Source organism: Triplophysa dalaica, chromosome 19 (genome assembly GCF_015846415.1).
Source record: "Triplophysa dalaica isolate WHDGS20190420 chromosome 19, ASM1584641v1, whole genome shotgun sequence".
Classification (NCBI taxonomy): Eukaryota; Metazoa; Chordata; class Actinopteri; order Cypriniformes; family Nemacheilidae; genus Triplophysa; species Triplophysa dalaica.
The window spans coordinates 8,505,941-8,521,502 of record NC_079560.1 but is presented as its reverse complement, the minus strand read 5'-3'; the positions used below and the strand labels follow the sequence as shown (position 1 = coordinate 8,521,502).

At 37.5% G+C, this 15,562-nt stretch overlaps 4 protein-coding genes across 11 annotated transcripts; 2 read left to right on the top strand and 2 right to left on the bottom strand.

Annotated features, from left to right (window-relative positions):
- The first annotated feature begins 235 nt into the window (after positions 1 to 235).
- wdr73 (WD repeat domain 73) lies at positions 236 to 2,641 on the top strand. 2 transcript variants are annotated; one of them, XM_056731420.1, is made up of 9 exons: positions 236 to 389; positions 525 to 592; positions 695 to 780; positions 860 to 948; positions 1,110 to 1,177; positions 1,512 to 1,673; positions 1,769 to 1,788; positions 1,900 to 2,131; positions 2,208 to 2,641. In XM_056731420.1, the coding sequence occupies exons 1-9, from the start codon at positions 337 to 339 to the stop codon at positions 2,444 to 2,446; spliced, it is 1,017 nt and encodes a 338-aa protein (XP_056587398.1). In that variant the 5' UTR covers positions 236 to 336; the 3' UTR covers positions 2,447 to 2,641. The 2 variants fall into 2 exon arrangements, with proteins under 2 accessions (XP_056587398.1, XP_056587397.1); XM_056731419.1 differs by having other exon boundaries at positions 1,769 to 2,131.
- A 1,917-nt stretch (positions 2,642 to 4,558) lies between these two features.
- Positions 4,559 to 6,186, bottom strand: LOC130408113 (sialidase-3-like). The gene is made up of 3 exons (XM_056731574.1): positions 6,148 to 6,186; positions 5,589 to 5,846; positions 4,559 to 5,508 (listed from the first exon to the last, which is right to left on the bottom strand). Exons 2-3 carry the CDS (start codon positions 5,829 to 5,831, stop codon positions 4,585 to 4,587), a joined length of 1,167 nt encoding a protein of 388 aa, XP_056587552.1. The 5' UTR covers positions 5,832 to 5,846; positions 6,148 to 6,186; the 3' UTR covers positions 4,559 to 4,584.
- A 967-nt stretch (positions 6,187 to 7,153) lies between these two features.
- Positions 7,154 to 10,271, bottom strand: neu3.1 (sialidase 3 (membrane sialidase), tandem duplicate 1). 3 transcript variants are annotated; one of them, XM_056731006.1, is made up of 4 exons: positions 10,166 to 10,258; positions 10,044 to 10,087; positions 9,649 to 9,884; positions 7,154 to 9,437 (listed from the first exon to the last, which is right to left on the bottom strand). In XM_056731006.1, exons 3-4 carry the CDS (start codon positions 9,880 to 9,882, stop codon positions 8,463 to 8,465), a joined length of 1,209 nt encoding a protein of 402 aa, XP_056586984.1. In that variant the 5' UTR covers positions 9,883 to 9,884; positions 10,044 to 10,087; positions 10,166 to 10,258; the 3' UTR covers positions 7,154 to 8,462. The 3 variants fall into 3 exon arrangements, with proteins under 3 accessions (XP_056586984.1, XP_056586985.1, XP_056586986.1); XM_056731007.1 differs by lacking the exon at positions 10,044 to 10,087 and having other exon boundaries at positions 10,166 to 10,271; XM_056731008.1 differs by having other exon boundaries at positions 10,044 to 10,253.
- Positions 10,272 to 10,514: 243 nt separating this feature from the next.
- Positions 10,515 to 15,459, top strand: xrra1 (X-ray radiation resistance associated 1). 5 transcript variants are annotated; one of them, XM_056730168.1, is made up of 19 exons: positions 10,515 to 10,595; positions 10,863 to 10,974; positions 11,064 to 11,218; positions 11,330 to 11,401; positions 11,484 to 11,556; positions 11,652 to 11,749; positions 11,823 to 11,971; positions 12,069 to 12,173; positions 12,450 to 12,604; positions 12,709 to 12,758; positions 12,856 to 12,933; positions 13,032 to 13,125; positions 13,229 to 13,347; positions 13,416 to 13,439; positions 13,554 to 13,703; positions 13,775 to 13,922; positions 14,005 to 14,120; positions 14,197 to 14,302; positions 14,860 to 15,457. In XM_056730168.1, the coding sequence occupies exons 2-19, from the start codon at positions 10,875 to 10,877 to the stop codon at positions 14,994 to 14,996; spliced, it is 1,929 nt and encodes a 642-aa protein (XP_056586146.1). In that variant the 5' UTR covers positions 10,515 to 10,595; positions 10,863 to 10,874; the 3' UTR covers positions 14,997 to 15,457. The 5 variants fall into 5 exon arrangements, with proteins under 5 accessions (XP_056586146.1, XP_056586145.1, XP_056586143.1 ...); XM_056730167.1 differs by having other exon boundaries at positions 11,330 to 11,377; positions 13,416 to 13,703; positions 14,860 to 15,459; XM_056730165.1 differs by having other exon boundaries at positions 13,416 to 13,703.
- Positions 15,460 to 15,562: the final 103 nt, after the last annotated feature.

The window sequence follows — 15,562 nt, the reverse complement described above, 5'->3', positions numbered from 1 at the left end:
GAAAATACAAAAAAGAAAGTTGTAAAACTTTTTTACTTAGTGTAGACTTCTACATACATGAAGTTAAAGATTGAAGCACCATAAAATAGACGAAATTATTGCAAATTTAACGTGTCAACTTTAAGATAGAACCAGAAAACTGAAGTATAAAGTTATTTTAGTTTACCCTCTAAGATGACGCCGCTAGGTGGCGATATGCAGCGCTCGCCTTTCAACAACACGTGCTGAAGAACAGGTCCCGGAAGTATAATACGTTATTAAATATCTGCAGTGATAATTCTATGTTAGAATAAAAATAACGTTCATAAAAACATTTAGAATTAACTATTATACAGAATGGATACATCCTCTGATGAAGCCGATGACTGGTTTATTGAGTCTCTAAACACGTGAGTTTACACTAGTATTTAAAAGCAACACCTTTGTATGGCGAAAGTGTCTCATAGCCTAATGTGTCCTCCCTACCTAGACATCAGTTTTGCTACACTATCGGAGCGTCTCATTGTCAGATGTTTTGATTCCAGGTACAAAGACCTGCATGTTTTTCAACTCGAGCATCCCACAAAAGTTATAGAATGGACGGGTGACAAAAGTAAGATGACTCTTGAGTCCTTGAAACATTATTAATAATAGCAATATTAATTAAATGAGTAAAATCAACGGTGCGTTATAAAAAGGTTGCTTTCTCTTCCAGGTATTTGTGTGGCAGGATACACTGAAGCAAGAAGTGAAATCTTGGAGTTACTTCTGCCCCTAAAATTATATGCAGGAGACAACCAGGTGAATAAAAAGGAAAGTAATGCAAGATACATGCCTGAACGCGAACGGTTTTAAATGTCTATTGTTCACTATTCCTAAGGGTCTTTGTGCAGAACGAGACTTCAAAGTACAGCATGGAGGATTTTCAGAAGAACCTGTTGAGTGTTTGATCCATATCCCTGAAACAAGGTAACAACTAGATGCAGACATGTTCATTATTTTCTCTCATAGTTAAATGACTATGGTTAGAAAAATTGTAATCCCAGTATCATCTAGTAAGTGTGAAGAGTAATTTTTTGTTATAAAGTAAAGGAAAACAGAATACATTATTTTTGCTTATGTAACTTAAGGTTTGTGGTGACAAGTGGAGGTTCAAGTCCAGCATTGCAGATTTGGGATATTGGAGGAGATGATAGTGGTAAGATATTATGTCAGTGTGGGTAAATGCAAACACAGTTATAGTTATAGTTACATTTTTAGATATTTTGAAGAAACCAAACATTTCTGAAGCACAATTGACCATCCGTTTTTCACCATGTCAGTGGTGCTAAATGCATAAATCTAATCCTGTGATATTGTGATTGGAATTACATTTTTTTTCAAATAAAATACAATACAAGTATTGAAATGTTCAAAGAAATGCATGATGTCCGGCACCCGTTTCGAATATTGTTTTCTTAAAGCTATATTCATTTTGCAAATGTGGCGAATACATTTCATTTGTTTTCTAACCTGTTGTTATTTCAACACAGATGTTATAAAAAGGACCGGAGTCATAAACCCCAAAAGCCCATCAGCAAAATGCGGTAAAATAGCATCTGGTTTGACTGAGAATCCAACAGCCCTTCATGGTTCTTATACTAATGACGTTCAACTGACAGAGTTAGCAACAGGAAGAGTTTTGTATACAGTAGGTAATGTCAAAACCCAACATTGTTAGTTTGTGTTTGAAATATAGTCAAATAAACCAGAACAGCTCATTTTCATCTTGTTGATTTTTCTTTGACAGGAAACGAGTCCTCGGATTTAGTAAGCGGCTTGCAGTTTGTTAACGCTTACGTGTTTCTCATTTGTACATGCAATGGTGCCCTGCTTATGGGAGACATAAGAGACCCTCTGACCTGTCATTATCCTCTAAAGGAAAGTATGAGCGGACTACACTGGTGTTTTGGATTGAGATCGAGCAGTTCAGATCCGTCCCTCTGTACTATAGCAAGACTTTCTTCATCTGGTCAAATGGTTCTGTCTGATCTGAGAGATTTACAGAATTCGTTTTGTCAAACTCAACTAAATGTCCAACACATCTCAGCGAAGAATGAATTTCTGAACGTGTCTTGGGCTTCTGTTCTTGACAGCTGTCTTTCTGTGTCTGGTAAGTAGAGATCCTTTCTTTTATAATATTAACAATATAAGCACACCCCAATAACTTGAAAATCTTTGTTTTGAAGGGTTTGATGGAACAGTACAGGTCTATAACACACGGAATTGGAGTACAGAGGCACAGACCCCTCAGCCTGTTTTTTCACACAGAGGTCATGATATGTCATATGAAGCTAAATGCAGTGGTTCCCGACCTGTGGTTACTACTCACGCTTGGCATCCATCGCGACCAAACACTCTTCTCTCGGCAGCTACTGATGGATCTGTACATGTATGGGACTGGGTGGACAAAAGCACTTACACATGAGAATTTTCTGGGGTTCATTAGATTAAAACTATTGTGTGTGAAGTGGTAAACACACATCCTTGATTCTGTTTTAAAAAGTCAGGTATTTTAAAATGTTCAAGAGATTTCCATAACATCACGTTTCCAGTGAGAGTTTGCAATTCTGTTGGAAGTTCTTGTAAATGCTTTGAATGTAATAGTAAACAATTGAAAGTCTTGGAGGTTTTGTCTGATATTTCCAAAACAGAAACTAAGAATCCGTTATTAGAGCTCTGTTTCAAACAACTTATGCTTAGTAGGGCCTGTGAATCTCTTGGGCCCTGTCCACACCAACATGGCTATTTTCAATCCACAGCTTTTTCTATCCAGGTTGATCGTTTGTACACATGCAAACGCAGTTTCAGGTCACTGAAACCAGACATTTTTTATATCCTGCCAAGGTGAAGATTTTAAGAAACTCTGGTGTTAGCATGATTGTTTTAGCCTACCGGAACCGGTTGTAACCTTTTTTCAGGCTTCTGTTTGGTAAACATGGCTTTACAGTTTAAGTTATAGTGGCACCTGCTGGTTTGGCGGGTTCTTGACAGCACTTTATTGTTCGTTTTTGCGTTTTCATGTGGACAGATTTTTTTGAAAATGAAGGAAGAAAAACGTTAATAATAATACCAGTGTGCTTGTGGAATAGGCCTTGAGTGCAATGAAAAAATACAACAAACTAATTTAAGGGGTGGAGTCACAAAAGCTGACTTCCTGGCTTCTCCAAACTTGTGGATCGGCTTTGAATCCATAGAAAGTATAGAAAAAAACAATTCAACTCTATGTCATATTCAATGTTGCCTCAGCATTTATTTAGATCTTTGTACATGATTAGAGAAGTCTTTACAGTAAGCTTTCGAATAAACTGCACATTTCTGCAAATATCTCCCAGGTGTTTTGTGCATACATAAAAGAGCTAGAAACCATAGCAGACCCAAGAGAACTAAATTATACATTAAACATTCAACTATCCCAAAACAGCCAATTGAGATCATATAAATAGGCCTACACAGTGCAGTGGGCTGCTGCATTATTGGGCTCCACCCAGGCAATTCATTACAGAGTGATTATAGAATAATAACTTGCACTGGGACCATTTAAGTGTTTGTAGAGGCGTTGGGGAGGATTCATAAAAGATTTCGGTAAGTGGACTGTTGCTGACACAAGCAACATCTCCCGTCTTAAAAATAAGTGCAGCAGAAGATGCTCATAAGATGACTCATTTTCTTTTTCTATTGACATAAATATTTTTGCCATCATACCAGGATCTCAAAAACATTTCAGAAAATTTACATTTAAAATACATTTAATTCGCAACTATACATTAAGGTTGTTTTTGTAAACATTGTTTTATGAGTTAGCTAACCTGAACTTTCAATGAACAAAACTGCATTTTTTATCTTTGTTTATTCAGCAATTAACACGTAAAAAACAATAGCTGTGTTTAACATTACTTTAAGCACATGAACAATCCTACTGGCATTAAAGGTGTCATATGGTAAGTAAATGTGTTTTTCTGTGTCTTTTGGTGTACTATAAGCTGCCCATGCATGTATTGGACACGTAAAATTGCACATATTTAAGTGTCTGAACAAAAGATGCATTCTATCTAAATGCGAATGCTCACCCAGACCTGACTGAAACACCTTGTGTAACCACACCCCCACAAATCTATGTCAGTTCGTGTTATGATCTGACTAAGACCGCCCATATGTAAACGCAAGTAAGGTGGGCGTACCTGTCAGTACAATTGCTTTGGAACCTGATGTTTCAAATATGGTAAGAGGCGTTACATTTCCGTTACACGCTTGCAGTATTTGACCAATCACTAGCACTGGTTAACTGACCTAATCATAGCACACCTCGCTTTTCAGAGCGATGAGCTTTGTTAAAAATCTGCACATTTCAGAGAAGCGGGGCAGAGAGGAGATACAACCATGCACGGTATGTGGAAAATAACTTATTACAAAGTCTTCAAGGTCAACAAACTAAATCGAATAAATGCTGACTGAGATTTCCTCTTGTTTTATTAAATGAATTGCATGTATTGATAATAATAATAGACACTAGTCATTACATCTTTAATTTCCTAAAATAACATTTTTAGAATGCTTTTTTCAACATTATTCAGCATGCTTGGCCTGAATGACATCAGATAGTTTAAAAATGACCAAGCCCACTTCTTCATCCTCCCTTCTCTCTCCACACTCCATGAGACAAGCAAAATACCCTCCATCTCCACACTGAGCCAGATCAGAGTATCCACTGGGACCGTGATGGAGTATCATTTTAAGTTCCTCCCATCCTGAAGCATCCCATGGTGTTTTATTCAAATAGATACCAAGGGACCTTCTCTGGTGTGGATTGGTTGGATGACAGTACATCAGCCACGTGTTTTCAGATATTTTATCAGGGGCAAAACTTAACACGCTACCTTGGCAACCGTATCCGGTCTCAGACAGCTTACGTGCAGATGAAGGGTTGTCAAAGACTTGTCCGATGCTCTTGCTCAGAGCCTCAACTCTGTGACTGGATCGACTACGAGCATTGCAGTATAGATGGTGTTTACCCTCATGGTCTATGATCTCGGCCATCTCACACTCGCAAGACTCATCAGACATATGTTCTCCAACATGCCAAGAGCTTCCATGGTCATCACTGTAAAGCGCAAATGCATATGGTGTGGGCTTATGAGTGGGATGGCAATGATACGCATAGGCGGGGATGATCAATCTCCCACTCTGTGTTTGGATACCATGCCCTGGCCCGACAGCAAAGGTGGCCCAGTCTTTTACTTTGTAGCTGATCACATCTGTCGTCAAATCCGTGATATGGCTCCAGGTAATGCCAGTGTCCTTGCTGGTTACATAACAAAGTCGTGCTTGATTTTTATTTTCCTTTATTTGGGCTTGTTCAGAAACTCCAACTGGAACCGTGATGAAAAACAAAAACAGGATCTTGCTTTTTTTCTCGTAGACCGGACATGGGTTCATGCTGCGGTGGTTTGGTAGACAAGCCGAAAAAACCACTGCGTGATTATTGTCCCACTGAAATTAAAGATGCAGATGCCATGAAGACCTATACATATATTGGCGAAATAAATAAATAAACAAGTAGCAAGCTTTACCTCAACCTGTCCATCATTCCACATTCCTCTTCTCATCACTAGGACATCTGCATCAGTGTCATTTGGTGTTTTCCGTTTCTCAGCAAAGGCAATGTATGTTTGATTTTCATGGATATATATGAGAGCTGGAATTCTATAAGTCACCTGGTTTGGTCCACATTCTGGACACCTATCTTCTTGTTTGAATACTGTAGTTACCTGTAACTGTTTTGATGTGATTCCTGAATGTGTTTCACTGAACATTGTTAAATGTATGTCCTAGAAATAAAACAAGTGCATTTATATTCATTCAAGTTTATATCACAAGCTGTGAATAAATATTTGTGGTTAAAGAGGGTTGGGTAATTATGTCTTTATTCAAGTCTAAATTGACTTGTAAAAGTGCTAAAGTTGACCTTTAGGACTTTAATATGCATAAAAAATATGCATAAAAAATTAATTTGACCACCATATGTTCTGTGCAAACGCTTGAAGTAAATTCTTATGTTCCATACACTTAAATAATCAAGAAAAATCAGTTTACCATCAGGAACTATAATTCAAGTAAAAAAATCTGTACCTTACTGCAACAAAACCAATATGAAGCTGTGCCTCCAGGCTGCCGCAGCACGACCTGACTGATAATAAAATCTAACCCACGTAGACTGTATGCTTTTTTATTTATAGTATGTAACTGGATATTAAGGTCAGCAAAAGGGCGGGTGGGATATCGGCTGGGTAAGCCCCTGTCAAAAGTTCAGTTTAAAAGGTAAACTTTACTATAGACACGTTCAGTCTTCAGGCAGTGATCAATCTTTCCTGTAATTTTTATATCACCAGTGTAAAGCAAGCAGTGAAAAAATAAAAACAACGATTGTCCAGATTTCCTGAGGAGTATGTTTTGATTGAAAAATTACAACCATGTCAAAACAAATGGAATACAAGTATTTACCATAGACCGTATAAAACATTGACCTAGTGTCTGTGACATCAACAGTAGGTTTCTGTCAATCCCGGATAATCAAATTGGGCAAAGAAGCAGGACATTGTTGGAGCTTAGGTGCCTTGTTGCTGAAACCACCTGTCACTCAAGTGGCCACACCCTTAAGTATGCAGAATTGTATTATTGTATTTTGTAAAGAATAAATATAATTTAAATGGTTAACTTTTAAAAGGTGCTCAATGAGATTCTCCTCTCTTTTGGAGCCAGTATCTAGCTGTCAGTTGATGAACTAAAGTTTAAATCACTTCCGTGTTGGTTTCGAGAGAGAGAACGGAAGGTTGCCTCGTGTTATTTACAATAACATACTGTAAACCGGGCTGGTGATATAGCAACTGTAGCCAGCAGTTGATTGTAAATATCTTCATTCAAAATAATATTCTTAATAAACAGGAATCTGTACCTCCAAGCAGTCTTTACCAGATAATACATCTCACCAATGTACATGCTTTTTAACTCTAAATGGATTATCTGGTCCATAGTCTATGGTTTATTTTTATTGACAGACTTGATGAACAAATAAAAATGTTTGACCTTGAATAGACACCTGTAAAGTAAAATTGATTATAGACACAACCAAGCACTGTTCAATCTTTACTGAAATTTTATTGTCACCAATTTAGACAAAATGTATGGCATTCTTTTGCTGGATAACACATACTAAATCAGTCCAAATTCCCTAATGACTAAACCAGTTTTTTTTCAACTATGCAAATTTGGCACATGCTTTTATCCACAGCAACATGTAGTGCATTCAATTTATACATTTTTGCAGAGCCATTGAGAGAGTTGTGCCAACGGAACATTTCAACATTTTCACGTGTCACGTGATTCATGGAGCCTTGAGATAGTTCCGGGAAGTTTTGTTTTCTCTTTAAATGCTTTATTTCTTTCATTTTTGGATTTATTAAATGACTTATGTCTATTAATGGGTTAAAGGTTTACCTCAGCTGGACTGTTTAGCCGCAGCTCCATGCGTTACTAGTAACTTCCAGGAACTATTGAGAATCCCCATGAACTGCCATTGCTGTAAAAGAAAAATGTGTTCTATTGTAGTTAACAGAGTTGATGTGATTCTCTCTCTCAATGGCTCGGCATTTTTGGTACGTGTGATCAAACCCATAAATGGTTCTTAAAGGGATAGTTCACCCAAGAATGTAAATTCTGTCATGAAATACATTCTCTGGTTGTTCCAAACCTGCATACATTTCTTGGGGTGAACACAGAGAAAGATATTTGGATGAATGCTTGTAACCAAATAGTTGAATGAATAAATTTATAGGCATTTATAGCGCTTAATTGTGTTTTGATGTACACACAAAGCGCTTTACAATCATACGAGGTCTCTACTCAACTACCACTTGGACCCCGTTGACTACCATTGAAGGAAAAATTACAATGTTAGTCAAAAGTGCCCCAGAACTGTTTGCGTTCATACTGTACATTCTTTAAAATATCTTCTTTTGTGTTCAACAAAACTAAAAAATGTATAAAGTATTTTATTTTCTATAATGGTAGTCAATGGGGTCCAAGAACTGTTCGGTTATACGCATTATTCCAAATATCTTTCTCTGTGCTCTTCAGAACAAAGAAATGTATACAGATTTGGAACTTGAAGGTGAGTAAATAAGGACAGAATTTTTTAAGTGATGAAAGTGCAAGTAGTTTTTCATCGCATAGCTCAGTCCAATGTTTCCAATCTATGATAACCAAACACTACTCCAGTGCCTCTTCCTCTTCTCTAAGGAAGGTGGCGAGAAGTTTTTTGGATAATATCTCACTTGGCATTTAACTTTCAGGTATCATTTATGCTATAATAGCAATATTACACACTAACTAATGTTTGAAAAATGTGATCATGGGGAATGGCCGCTTAAAGAAATTAGTTTATTTCATCACACATCACAAGCTTGCATGACATCACTGAGTTTAAATTCAACAAAGGCTATCTCCTCAAGCTCACTCTCCTCTCCACACTCCACGAGGCAAGCAAAGTTCTGCTCATACCGAGTCAAGTCTGAGTATCCGCTGGGACCCCTGTTGATGATCCAGGGCTGACTCCATCCAGAAGCATTTAAAGGCGATTTATTCAAATAAACTCCAAGATCCTTCCTCTTGTTTTTATTAGTTGGATGGGAATAGAGTAACCATGTCTTTGGGTCTAATTGTGCTGAGGGATCGTTTTGTGTCTCGTCCTCGTCGTCTAATGGCTTTGGCACAGGGAAACTCAACACACTACCTTGGCAACCGTGTCGGGGCTCCACAAGTTTCTGCGCAAAATGTGGTTTGTCGAAAGCTGCCCCATCGCTCTTGCTTAAAGCTTCTACTCTGTGGCCCTGTGTACTACGGGCATTACAGTACAAACGACTCTCATCATTATGGTCTATGATCTCCGCCATCTCACACTCGCAAGACTTCATCTGGATTTTCCCCCCTATATTCCAGGTGATACCACAGTTGTCACTGTAGAAAGATAAAGCATGAGGCCTAACAGAAAGTGGAAAACGGAATGGGAAACATCTCCGACGAAAATAATAAACATAAGCAGGGATGATTAATTTTCCAGTTTTCATTTGAATGCCGTGTCCTGGTCCAACTGCAAAAGTAGCCCAATGGCTGATCTTATCTCCAATCACACCGTCTGTTAAATCTTTCGTCTTGCTCCAGTTCTGGCCATAGTCTGTACTAGTGACATAACACAGACGGGCTCGATTCCTACCTGTAGCAATCTGGCTGTGCTCGGTGGTATGACCCAATATGCAGATAAAGAAGAGAAAAATTGTTTTGGATTTTTTCTCATAGACTGGGCAAGGATTCATAGTGCGATGGTCCGGTAAACAGGCTGAAGACAGTGTTTGAGCAGGAGACCACTGAAAAGCATAACAATTCGTTACATTGTATTGCAGTCAAAGAGTTTGAATGGCTAACATTCTGCAAGAAAGAAAGTGATACAGATAAGGAAACACATGAGGCCAAGTAAATCCCAGTTTTGAGATTGCTTAAATAATAAATGGAAAATGTATATAACTAAATAAAGAATTAAAAAATCTATCTGTATCATCTGCTAAAGAAATGCATTACCTGGATGGATCCATTATGAAGTGATCCCCTCCTCATGACCAACAATTTAGCATCACTGTCACGTGGTGTGCTGCGCTCTTCAGCAAAGGCGAGAAACGTATGAGCATCACTTATGTAGATGAGAGCTGGAATTCTGAATGTCGTACCATCCTTCTGTTGTTTAAATAATGATGTTTTAGCAGGTTGAGTCTGGTGGGTTTCTGGGGAGTTTTGAGACGCCATGCTGTCAATCATTCCTGGAAACACAAGTGTTGTATGACAAGCTGTAATAATGCAGTGACCTTTGAACTGAACAGACTGAGTCATGAATATACCAAATATCTTAATAAATTAATGTTAACCACAAATCTTAAGGTCACATTCTGTCATAGGAACACTGCAGGAATGTTACTCACAGTGCGGTGCTGAAGAAAGTGCACCACTGTGTCGATAAATGACGCTATAATATGTTACAGTAACGTTACACATAAAATCGAAATTATATTCATGATTAAATCTCACATGCCTCTGAACTTACGTTATCGCGTTTAGGAGATTAATTTAAAGACCCATTTCGCTCAACACACAGCCCTTTACAGCAGCTGCAGACAGAACAGCACTGCTGTTCAAGCTAAAGGCGGAAAAACATTCGCGAGTGGTGCATTGTGGGACTAGTAGTTCCGAGACAACAAGCTGCAAGGTCCGTTTTTACTAGGAGCTTGTTTCATAAAAGCAGTTTTTATATTCTTTATCTTTATATATTTTCTATATTAACATACTTTTGCATATCTTTATCGTTAAATCTTTAATGTCAACAGACAAGTAAAGTAGGTTAATCAACGGTGTGAAAATACTACATTTCCCAAAGTCCGTCCTATAGTTGCTAGGAGACCATGCGTCTTTGCTTCAGGTTTAGTTTGTGAACATTTTCCAAACATAAGTCAAGAAGGGTTTCATTTGGGCCATTTGTAAGTTATTTTTGTACAGTCACGAAAGTACTTTATTTCAACAATTTAATAATAACGATTCTTTTAGATACGTTATGTGATGACGTAGCTAGTGTAAATAAACCTGGTTGTTGTATTTGTCTGATCAGGTCTGGAACTCTGATAACGATTAACATCTAGGCCTTCAATAAATCTACAACTTTTCAATCTGCTAGGGTTTCATTGGCTTAATAGTTTTTGTATTTTTCATTGTGGCTTTATTGGGCATGTTTGGGTGTTTATGTTTAGGTAAACTGCTTGATGGAGATGACAGGACCGGGTGTTTACAAACTGGACAATGGAGAAAGTTACCCTTCAAATTGCTTCCCAATAAGATCGTTTTATCATCAAAGTAAAGAAGGTTGTGGCACACATGCATCAGATTTCTTAAAATGTAAAATAAGAAAGATGTTTTTTTACTTAAGCTTTTATTTTGAATTATTCTCAAAGGAGCAGGACACTGGCTTGTAGCACACAGAAATGCATTGGAAGAGAGAATATTCGAAAAGAAAAGAGTCACAGGATCACATATTAAAGTTTATTCTGGGAAACGTGAACAGGGAAGACCTGAGTGTGCTAGCACAGTTTTAGATGCACAGCTTCTGGTAAAACTGCTTCAACATAAAATAGAGTGATTTCTGTGGGACATTCAATTTATGCAATTGTTTTACATGTTTCAAATCTCTCGTTAAACAAACACTTTGACTCTATTTCAGGTTAAATTGCATTGTGTGGAAAAGCCCTCTGACCTCTGTTGTGTTAACGTGAGTGATCAGGGTTTGCAGACAGTAAGTTTGATCAATTCAGATCTATTTTATCCATTTATTTTTGTTATTAAAGTTATTACATGACTGACATTTTCATTTCCAGGTCAGACTTGAGGGATTGGAAGAATTTAATAATATTGCTTACATAAATGCTTCTGAAAACCATTTAACTTTGGGTAATTAAGTATTTTAGTTCTAAAACACTTGTGATATTTCTACTGTAATGTTGAAAAGTCAGCACATAATTATAAGTATCGACATTTGTTTCTAGAACCGTTCAGCAGGTTTCCTGCATTAAGGGAATTAGAGCTGGCACTAAACGGTCTTCATACCTTGAAGATTTGTGCTGAGGATTTTCAGAGATTAAAGGTAGGTCGACGTGTGTGTTTGGGTATTCTCTTGTGTGAAGTAAATGTCACTGAACATGTTTCATTTGTTTCAGGTGTTGGATTTATCCTTTAATAGCATTACAGGTGAAAGTATATTGAATCTAGGCCTGTTACCCCATCTAAAGATACTACATCTAACTGGAAACCAATTGCAGATGCTTCCACCTAATATGGCTGGGCCTTGTACCTGTCATAAAGAAACGTAAATGTTTACTAGTTATCTTAGTGCGCATTATTAAAAAGCAAAACTACACAGAGTGAATATTTTAAGTTACAGTTACACAATCTCTTGTTAACAGCACACACCAGTGTGACTTCTTGTTTCAAACGCTGGAGGTATTGATGCTCGATGACAACAGATTAACTTCTCTTGGGCTGTTTGAAAGCCTTGCCAACTTGAAGAGGTTAGTAAACAGTCTTTGAGGCTTTTGTATTTCTATCTTCCTTGTGTAGACTGCCCCCTTGAGGCTAAACCACAAAATTCTCTTCAGGATCAATGTTCTGGCCCTAGGAAAATACGAGTTTTGTAAACATTAGTGTCTAGTGATTAGAGAGCCCTGGCTTGTTTGCAGATGTTTAAACTTTAATATGTTTGAAAATGCAACAAGGCTCACATTTGACATTCATTGTTTAGGACGTGTGTAAGGGATCCTCTCATTTTTTGTTTTACTCTGGTTTAGGCTTCAACATCTAAACCTACAAGGGAATATCATCTCAGGAGTCCCATTCTTAGAACAGATGGCACCATTACAAGATGCTCAGACAAGCTTTATACCAAACAGCCCGAAGCAAGGATCTGGAAGAACTGTGTCTTTCCTGGATGTCACAATGATTGGCAAGAGGATAAAGTTTTGGAATGTTTCATTAAAATTAAAAAAGTATATTGTTTGGAAAGCAAATTATTTTAATGTTTATTTATTTATGTTCCGTGTCAAGCAGATGCCTCTGCGACGCTGAATCAGCAAAAGTCTACCACAGGAACATCAAAAGTGCGATCAAAATAATTCATATAGACTATGTAATTCTGTTATTATTGTCATCTTTGTTATGCACAATTTTGCAATCTCTCTATCGTTCAATGATCAGAGAAAGGATCCTAGATGCCCTGAAGATTTTGGCCTACCTTTTCCAGAACTTTGTCATCTTAATCTGGCGAACAATAAGGTCTGTGTGTTGTCAGTTTAAAAAAAAAACATTTGGTATGCTACAAACATGGGAGAAAGAAGTTATTGACATCATAGCTGTTTTCCACATTTTCCTAGATAGCAGAGGAAGAGGCATTGTTGCCCGTGGCATTGTTTCCGAAACTCAAAGAGCTTGTTATTCACTCAAACCCCTTGACAACACAGAGATGTGGTAAGATCACAGACACAGGCAGCATTTTAAACATATTTCTACATTAAGTGTAACTTTGGTTTTAAGTAAATCTGAAAAAGAAAAGTTTTGTTTATCAAATTAGGTGACCCACCAATGTTGACCAGTTTTCTCCAGGACAGGCTGGGTATTAACATAAAACGCAAAAAATCCTCTGATCGTGTTAAGGAACACATTAGACCCGCTATTAATCCTAAACGCAAGGTGACACAAATGTAAAACTTTGAATAATGCAAAAATCTTGATTTGTTTTTTAAAATAATTCTTTTAAGAAAAATGTCCTTCTAAATTTTCAGGTAAAAACTGCATTTCCAAGAATACCAAATATTGCTTTCATTACGGCAAACCAACATACATCAGAAGAGCTCTGTGGAGGAAAAGTTAATGGAGATAGTCTTCTATCACAACAGTCTGGGTCAAACCCTGTTTTTGACTCCTTATCTCAAACAAGAGTTGAAGAAGAGCAAGACATCATCAAAGACCATGAGTATTTCGGCATGACGAGTGCAGGCTTATCCTATGAGACACATCAAAATGCCGAGCCGTTCTTTGTGACAGAAGTAAATAATCTACATTCAATATGTCTATGCTTATGTGAGATGTATGCCAACAAACATGTGAATGTTTTTAGGTTGATGGCCTACATGAAGCAGATTATCAAGAACAGGAGGATAAAAAGAAAATGTTGACAAAAGACAGACATGCATTACCAAAAAAACTTATTGGTTATGAAATCTTACTTGATGAAACATGTGCCCCAGAAATCCCTGAGATTTCTGGTAAGAATTTCTTTGTTATTTGCTTCATCTGAATTGATGCTGTTTGTTTGCTTATTGTAATACAAGATTTCTCCTGACGTAGGAATTCAACATGCCGTTAGGGCTTTGGAGCACACGCTCGAAAATCTTCTTGTATTTAGAGATGCTAAGGCAAATCTTGACCGTCCCCAGAAGCCGTATACTGAACGGGAGAAAAAGGTTTGTTGAACACACCTAACATCAATAGGATGTGAAAAATGCTCATCGTCTGTTGTCACTAAAATTCTTTTCACAGATAAAAAATTTGGCACCATTAGGACCAAAGAGGTCGAAGGGGGAAAAGGTTGAGGAAATCCTCATTCAGATAAAGGAGATGAAAACAATAAGCAAAGTTCCCTTAGGTAACAGTTACAGCCTCTCTCTCTCTCTCTCTCTCTCTCTCGCTTGCTCTCATTTTAAGACATAAAACTTTGCTTTGAAATGCTCTTTTATTAAAATGACAAAATCGAGGTGGAATCCAGTGCAATTAACTAAGTCGAGCCTAGCGATGCTATTACAGTGTTAATGACAGCGGGAAACTTTTTCCAACTGCGCAATAAATCAATTTTACCACGAATTAGCACTAACTGGCTTGCTCTTGAAGATTTACAGGTCAAATAACATGCATTCTGCAGAGTTGGAATAGCGGTTGTGCAGTGCGGTGTTTACTTGGAAAGGCTCTATTTGGCTCCGCAGCTGTTCCTCTTATTATTTCAACACTTAACAGATTGCCTGTGTGTTGGACTGCGCTGCATGCATGAACATTAATGGAACTATACGGCATCTCAGAAACCTCCGAGCTTACTCTTAGTCTATAGATTGCTATAATATGCATGCTTTCAATATTCTGACCTTTTCCTTCAGGGTGTTTTTAATCATACGTGTTCACGGTTCTCATTTCTGTCTATTCTTTATCCAGGTAATGTCCTCAGTAGAGGGAACGATGCATGTGAGAAAGAATATAAGGAAGCATTGACCTTGCTGAAGGACATGCAGAGGAGATACAAAATGACCCATCAGAAAACATTTGCACAAGCAGCACAGCTTGACACTTGAGAATACTGATTCATTTAGTTTACCTGTGCAGTGTGTTTTTAGGAATTGCGATGTTTACATGACTTATTTTAAGACACAGAAAAGATGGCAATCTCTGCATCATTTGTGTCAGTATATCAGTAGCTGATGTATTGGGATTGGGACATATTTACTTTTTATCATGTTGCTGAAAACCTTCTTAGGGACATTTTTATTATTAAACATGTAATGGACTGAACTCGTTTCCAGAATTGGGCTATCACTCTCTTTGACCCTGCATAGGATAAGTGCTATACATGGTTGAATGGATTTTTCATTTTAGGTCTATACTTGCATTCTTTTCTGACAACTGTTTTGCCAAAAAACATTTAAATAACAGCCTTTAATAGCCTGCTGGACACTGTTTGTCATGTCAGCCATCAACCACAATAAACTGTCGTTTCTTGTAAACGTTTGTACTGTTTTTTTAAATAACTAAGCATTTGAATTAGAAAAACTCTATTGTGTACTGAACTATACGATTTATAATGAATGACAATAATATTGAGAAAAGCAACCTATATGTTGGTTTTCCTGTAGGAGGCGCT